General features: G+C 31.2%; 1 protein-coding gene across 4 annotated transcripts in view; it reads right to left on the bottom strand.

Moving 5' to 3' along the window:
- LOC106465050 (DNA polymerase zeta catalytic subunit-like) overlaps positions 1–5,776 on the bottom strand; it is a 200,582-nt gene extending 194,806 nt beyond the window's left edge. Inside the window, exons 1-2 of one of the 4 annotated variants that reach the window (XM_022392860.1) lie at positions 5,697–5,776; positions 1,259–1,429 (exon numbers count right to left, since the gene is read on the bottom strand). In XM_022392860.1, coding sequence (XP_022248568.1) covers positions 1,259–1,397 — 139 coding nt within the window. In that variant the 5' untranslated portion in view covers positions 1,398–1,429; positions 5,697–5,776. Of the gene's footprint in view, positions 1–1,258; positions 1,430–4,915; positions 5,065–5,602; positions 5,677–5,696 lie in introns of those variants that run through there. The other 3 variants (XM_022392861.1, XM_022392862.1, XM_022392859.1) reach the window with 3 other exon arrangements.
- Between the last annotated feature and the right edge of the window lie 2,318 nt (positions 5,777–8,094).

Here is an 8,094-nt window from a genome sequence, read left to right as displayed (position 1 = left end):
TTAAATGTTTAATAGTAAAATGTACTAATATAGTAAATATAATGTATAGTAAATAAATGTCTAAATTTCTAATAAAGGAAAAATGTTTAAGTGTTAACTGTAACCCTACTTTTGGCCCACCCTGTATATTAGTGGTGGCTTACTTCCAAATAATGCATAATTCAATTAAGTAATATTAGAAGCAGTAAAATGAAAAGTTTGTCTTTCATGCTAACCTTTAATTTTGTAAGTCCTTAAAATATTCAAATTTAGTGAAAATCAAAACACTAAACAGTCAATTCAAACATTAGAATTTCCACTCATGTGAAACAGCCAGTTGCTTTGGCCAGATTCAAATTCATCAGCTTAAGACATTTTCCTGCATTACGATCTAAAAGTGATAAACACAAGCTCTATATTGAACAAAATCCCTGATGAGTAAAACATAAGATCACAAACTTTTAAACATGATGCATAGTACAAATTTCTTAATGCAATTTGATAGTTTTGTAATACAGTCAGACTGACATTAAACAGACTACTCTTGTTAAACCATTGCAGCAAAAGTTTGTGCATTTTTATAAAAATGTTCTGGAGTATTTGGTCAATTATTTTACAATCCATTCTACATTCCAGTCAAATTCGCTAACATTAAAATACATTGAAATATTTTGATAAACTATTGTTAGCTTAGATTTAATAATCAACTTGAAATCTGTTTTCAGTAACATACTGCTGGAAAGTATATATTGGCAGTATCCATTGCATAATGAAAGATACCATAACAGTTCATTTATTTACTACTTCTATTGCAAACAAATGGGTACTATTGTACCCATATTTCAACTATAAGTAGCACTTAATTAACTTGTCTTCATACAAGTCAGTGTCGACAATTAATTTGATCATACTCTAACAAAACCAGTTAACCAAAATCCCATTAGTTGTTTTATGTGATTACTACAATATTTCAGAATGGTAGAAAAAACATACTTTTGGTTAACACAGTTGTTTCTCCAGAAAAGTTTCATGATATAGGAAATGAAATAGTGATTTTTATAGTTCTAACAGCTGGTTATAACCTGTTAATTTGGTTTATACTCAGTGTTTATCTCATACGTCCTAAAGCGGCTACTATCCACAGTCAATAAAAAATAAAGTACAAGATATGGTACTTGTGATACTGAGTTAATTTTTCTTTAACTTAAACTATTATAGATTGTTTCATTCACAATCTCTAATAATGTATGTAATATAAAACAGTACATTTTACACAAACCTGAATGCATTACTCCAAAAATGCGCACAACAGGAACTTTTTTGACATCACAGCCACGAAATTCAGAAAACATGGCATCAAGCCCTTTTCTTGGGAAGGTTTGGTAATGATCCACAGTAACAATACGAAGAGAAAACATTTTTTGTAATATCCCAAATAAAGGTTACTTAGCTGTAACAAAACATTAAATATAAATTAAGAAATGTAAAGAACATTTACACTTGAAACCCCCCACACAAAAAAATGCACCTTATATATATACACAATTTTTAAAATCCTCATTCTATTTACTTTCCAAGAAAAAAAAAAACACCACAGTTCATTACACAAGTTAATAATCTATCAGATGATGCAAGATAAACCTGGCAACAAACTGAATCTTAATTATTTATAATGTTATATTTTAGCCCCTAATTTACATTTTAAGCATCCAATGGCATGTTTTTGACCTGATAAAATAAATGCAATGAAAATATTTTATATATGTAAATTGCAATATAAAAATTTTATTATAACCATTATAAGATCACTTTTAATTTTTAGCACTTTTAAAAAAAAAGGCTATTACTTTAAACATACATTGCATGCTGACATTTATGTTATCTTTACATAGTGAACTTTAATAAAATAATTCCTTGTAATTAATTTAAACATCATGTAAGTCTTTAATATAAACTCATAAATTGTTTTTTAATTATAAGATATATGTTATATACAAAACCATGAAAAACAACAAAGAATGAGCTTTTTTTTTTACAATTTGAGATGTGAAAAAGCCAAACATTTATATTTGGCTTCTGAGCTACACCACAAAATTGGAATCAACTTTTGCTTGTCATCATCTCTACTGTACTATGGTTATGATTTGCATTGTTATTATACTTGAGATATGTCAAGCATGTTTGAGGTATTCCCAGGTCTTATTTGAGTGTGATATATTATACAAATGTAGAGTCATATAATGGTGGCAGCAACATATTATTATGGGCAGTAAAGGCACTCAAAGCCTAAATAGTTCAATAAGGGCTATTACTGCTTTCTCTATGGTTTTGGAAATATCAATAAGAACAAGCTTAATGCAGTTCAAAGTGGGACACTCCAGAACTCATAAATATGCACACAACCTGTAGCAGTTTTTTCTTTTTAGCTGGATAAATACGGATATTATATAATATAGAAGAGCTCAGTTTATGATACTTACATATCTCATAAGTATCAATATTTTACACTATTAGTCCCCATAATAATTCCTCTATGGAACCCCACATGCCCAATTTCATTGTAAATATTTTTTTAAACAATTTTATCTTTTTCCAAATGAAAGAGACATCTGTAGCCAAGTTTCATGAGTAACTTTCGGACATTTATTCAATATGACCATCTTACAAGGATCATCCATTACTCATGACTATTCCTGGAGCCCAAAAGGTAATTTCCAAATTAAGAAAACTTGCAGAAGTCCATATAAAACTCAATCTACGTGTAATACACAATGCCTAAGTATACTTATTGCCTTTATCTAGTTCTATAATTACTAAGTATTTTTACCAAAACTAACAACAGTTTTATCTTTGTTTTTGAGGTTTACTTCGAAAATTGTAATTATGTGAAGATAATAAATCCAAGCTATTAATATAAGTTCTCACAGTAGTACATATTTCAGAAGTACTAGAAGATACTGGAAAATCATTTAATAACCTCAGTTAAGAGGACAAGGAATCAGATTTGGTTCCAACTATAATTCTTTTAGAGAACTACTAACCATCAAAAATTAAACCTTTTTTCAACATCATTAATTTGATACAAAAAAAAATTGAGATATTGTTATGAGATGTCTTTAGAAAAGTTTTTTTTTTTTTGAGAAAGTCCAAATTCAATTGATTTGATCAAATGTCTAGCTTTAAACTGGGAAATGAAAATTCTAATCCATTTTCTTTAAATATATAAAATCAAACTTACAAGATGAATCTGCAAAGCAATCAGCAAACCAATTAGTTGTTCTGGATAATTTAAATTTATAACTGATCTTAGCTTTTAAAACATTTACAGCACTTGTACATTTTAGTAGGATTTATAATAATAAATTCTATATGAAGAAGCTTTACAACTTCTGATTAACTTGAAATAATCTGTACTGATGTTGAAAAATCTTCATTTAGAAGAATTTTCAATCATAGGAATACGTTCAGAGTTTTTTAAAAATATAAACAGTGAAAATTAATTTTAATAGTTTAGTTCCTGCAATTTTCAAAGCTAATTTGATGAAAGTTTGATATATTGTGATTACAAGATTATTAAACATTTCATTAAAAATATTACATTAAGAAAACTAAAATCATAGATTTTTTATGAAACATTTTGATTTTTGAAGTAAAATTGAATTAATTGTTACAAACTTACATGTGCACATGAATATTACATTCAAGAAAAAAAAACAATAAATGGTTTGTTTTTGACAGGTTGACCTATCTCCATTCCATCTTTGTCCTGAATTTATTCACATATCAAAAGAACTATGATTTATCACTTTTCTGAATATGTTTTAGCAATGTTTTTGATACTGTTTTTTTACTATCATGAATATATCTATGTTGCTGATTGTTTGAATTTGCCAGGAAATTTTTATTTACTTAGTATATATCTTAGCCTGTCCTTGTATGACAACCTTTCCATCCCATGTATAATCCTAGTAGCCTTCCTCTGAAACCTTTCCAACAATTTAATGTCCACCCAAAAGTAAATACAGTATTCGAAATGTGGCCTCATCAGTGACCTATAAATACAACCTAAGATCCTATTTACCCTACCACTAGCAACAGCCCACTGCTTGGATGGCTTTAGAAACTGATCAACTATTGTATCAAGATCCCTTTCCTTTGTAACACTATTAAGGTTATTCCCATCCAAATTATACTTATAATTCAAATCATGATAACCCACATGCATTTCCTTGCATTTATAGTTGAATTTATAATTAAAAGCTATTTGTCATTTATTTACCCAACTCACTAAATGATCTAAATCCTTTTGTAAAACATCCTCTTCACAGCCAGCAACACCCGAAACCTTAATATCATCAGCAAATTTATTGATCATTCTTTCATCTACACCATTTGTAAGTCAAAAGGAATAAAATTTTTAACACTGAGCACTGAAATACACCACTCATAACATTAATCCAGTTTGACTGAACTCCATTTATAACAACCCTCTGCTTTCTGCCATCCAAACAGTTTTCTATTCAATGAACCAGTCTATCCTCCATACCTAAAGAGATAATTTTTTTCAACAAACATTTTATGTGGCACCTTGTCAAATGTTTTCTAAAAATCCAGATACACTAAATTCACATCCATACCCTCATCCATATAAGCAGTGACCTCTTCAAAGAATGTCAAAAAATTAATAAGCTTTTCCTATAGTGAAACCATAGTGACTATTCAACAGTTTTAAACTTTGTTAAACAACTTTGGAAAGCATCTTTTATGGGACTTTCAAAACTTTTTCCTACCAATGATGTAAAAAATAATAGGCCTATAATTACTGTGGCAATTTTTATCATTTCCCTTGAAGAGAGAAAAACATTAACCAACTTCCGACCTCCTTCCACCTGCCCATTATTCATGGATTTACAAAAAGTAGTAGCAAGTTGCTCACCTAACCAATCTTTAACCTCCTTCAACAGTTCAAGACTTTTAGGTAAATATTATCTGCCTCAGGAGCTTTATCATTCTTTAAATTTTCAAAGTTTTTCTTAACAAGTTCAGAATTAAGGTGATCACATTATTTCCATCTAGTATACAGGGCTTGGTCAGATAAATATCTGGTTGAAACACTATCTGTTACATCTCTAAGTGATATCCTGTGCCTACAACAGTGACTTCACTTTAAGTTAGTAGAAGCAAACATCCTAAATATAACATATAATAAATCATTTATTGGATATAGAAAAACGACTGTAAATATATATATATATATAACTGCTATTTTTAACCTGCTTACTCAGAACATGCTATGTTACTATGTCAATGCTGAAATATAATTCGAGAATGAGAAAAATCAGTCCAATTAAATAATAAACATTAAATTGATTAATCGAGATAGACCTAAACATGAGTGAATTAATTGCTGTTTGCACTATAGGAGCTATACGCTAGATTGTAATAAATTAAACAGATTACACGTAATGACGTTTATCATACGACGTATAGTTTGTTATTCTTGATCAATGTCAATGTATATGATTACTCAATTTAATGTAAACACGGGTCTAAAAGTAAAACTCAAGGGTATGATACAAGGCGTTAATTCTACGCTAGTCTTCTCTGAAATTATATTTCTTACTTAACATAAAAGTGAGGCAACTTCAAACCAGAGAAATATTAAAATGTAATATATATAAGATCACGACGATACTGATAGTTAGTAAGTTACTCACTTGCTTATAGACTGGTGATTCCAAGTTCATGTTGTGCGCCACATTCTAGCCAATGGATATTTTGCGAAATAATTAGTATTCCGCATAATATAACATCCCTTTTTCAAGCGATCTAAAGAAGAGATTGAATAATTAAACTAACGCCGTTTTCCTTAATAAGGATTATTCCAGAAGTATACATTTGTACATTGTCCCTCGTTGAGTTAGCGGTAAATTTACGAACTTACAATGCTAAAATCTGGGGTTCGATTCCCCGCAGTGGAAAAACGCAGATAGCATGTTCATTAGCTTTATGCTAACAAACAAACTAACCTATGTATATACCTGCTCTGGACAATATTTAAACAATAAATTGGTCTTGTTCAAGAAAAAGCGTTTTATAAATTAAAAGAAATCACTTCGCATCTATTAACAATATGAAATACGACGGAAATAGGTCGTACTGCCGTATACTACAATCATTTCAGCGATCTGCTTCGTTAATTCTCTTCTGCATGCTCCTCCAATACTTCATTTTTTAAAAGACATTTTCTAAATCCTTTCCAACACAAACATTTATCAAAATTCGACGTACTGCTACATCTGCTTAAACAACTTGTTCCTTAATGCCAGTCTGATGCATATATATTTAATACACTATCCATAAGCATCATATTTCTCAATTTACGGAATAAACCGTTTTTTAGTTTAAAAAGAGACTCATCTATGAATCTTTTAGGAATGCGAAATATTACGGAAGTTCAATTTGCCGAGATGGTTTATTCAAGTATAACTGAGTTAACCATTGAACAAAGGACAGGTCCGTTTAATAACAGGAGATTAGGTCAAGATCCCAATAAAAAAATGTAATGCTGAACCTCCGAATATCCGAGTCGCGATATTGAATGAAATAGAGAGAATGGACAAAAAGTGAAACATAAAGTGAACTTTTTTATTACAACAAACATAGCGTGTGTGTTTACTTTACTTTTATGGAAGAACGGATTGTCACTTTTACTGGCTCATTCTTCAGTTCAGTCCGACCATATGCAACCTTTTTTTAGTTCACACACAAAAAACGTCGCATTTACCCAAAGTGATTCGCGTTAACCACATTCCAACATAAGTGAGGTTATACCTCTAGGTTTACCTAAACAACCATTGAAGGACACTGCTGTCGAAATACTTGTACAACGTGCAATACTGGACTAATAATACATCTTCTCCAGGAAAAATGGGTAATATCCACTTGAGAATAGCAAAGGAACAAAGACAACTAAAACAAAACCAACTTGAAAGCTTTCTTGACCACGGCCCCTCAGTGGCTCAATGGTAGGTGTGAGAGCTCATACCACTAAAAACTGATTTACGATACTAGTAGTGGGCATAGCCCATTATGTAGCTTTGTGGTTAACAATAAACAAACAAAATTTGTGACCAATTACTACGTGTAACCTGGAAATGTACTGAATAAATTATACATTAAAAAAACTAAAATAATACAAGTATGTAGAAATGCATATTCATATTCTTTCAGGTTTTGGATAAGGCTGGGATTTTTTTAACAGTAAGTGTCTGTGACTTGTTAGCGATAAATTCGAACAATAAACGGACAGCATGCAGTCTACTTATTTTAAAATGATATATTCAAAACAAGTCAAACGTATGTATACCAGGGTTTTATATATGTTGGCTGGGAGTCTTCTACAGTAGGTGTCTATAACTACTTCAGCGTAGTTTGGGATGAACTTCTTGCATTATCCTTTTATCCCCAGGAAGGATCTTACTTGCTGCTTGGTCATTGGGGCTGATGCATCTTGTATGTGGTCTACTTTCTCTTTTTCAATGGCTGTCTGTTGGTCACCCACATTGTGTCCAACAAACTGCAGCACAGAATAGCCAAAGTAGCACTTACATGGTCTCATGATCAGACCTGCTGCCCACATTCATCTGAAAAGTTCTCTAAGTTTCTTCAGGTGGACTTTCCATTTGGTTGTGTGTGTCAGAATGTTGTTCACATCATGCTCGATGTTGGTGGTTTTGTGCAACATCCTCCTCATCATGCAGTTGAATGTTACTGCTGAGTTGACTAACCCAAATGGTATCCTCTTAAATTGGTAACATCCATCTGGTGTAACAGATGTTGCCTTCTCTTCAGATCCTGTCTCCATTCTGTTTCTTCTAGCAGCAGCATTCATGGTGACAGTCACTCTTTTCCTGTTTTTTACTAGTACCATTTTTTTATTAGCACCAGCTGCTTTATGTTGAGATTTTTGCCTGTTGGTGAGGGACTTGCCCTCCTGTTACGTCTCCGTTTGTTAATTGATTTTCCATAAATTCGTTCCGACGAAACTTTAGCGACACAAGTCCTTACTTAATAAAACTGGTTTATTCTTTCCGAATAGTCATCCATCAACCT

This window comes from Limulus polyphemus, unplaced genomic scaffold, assembly GCF_000517525.1.
Source record: "Limulus polyphemus unplaced genomic scaffold, Limulus_polyphemus-2.1.2 Scaffold1818, whole genome shotgun sequence".
Lineage (NCBI taxonomy): Eukaryota > Metazoa > Arthropoda > Merostomata > Xiphosura > Limulidae > Limulus > Limulus polyphemus.
This window is presented reverse-complemented; position numbering and strand designations above follow the sequence as displayed.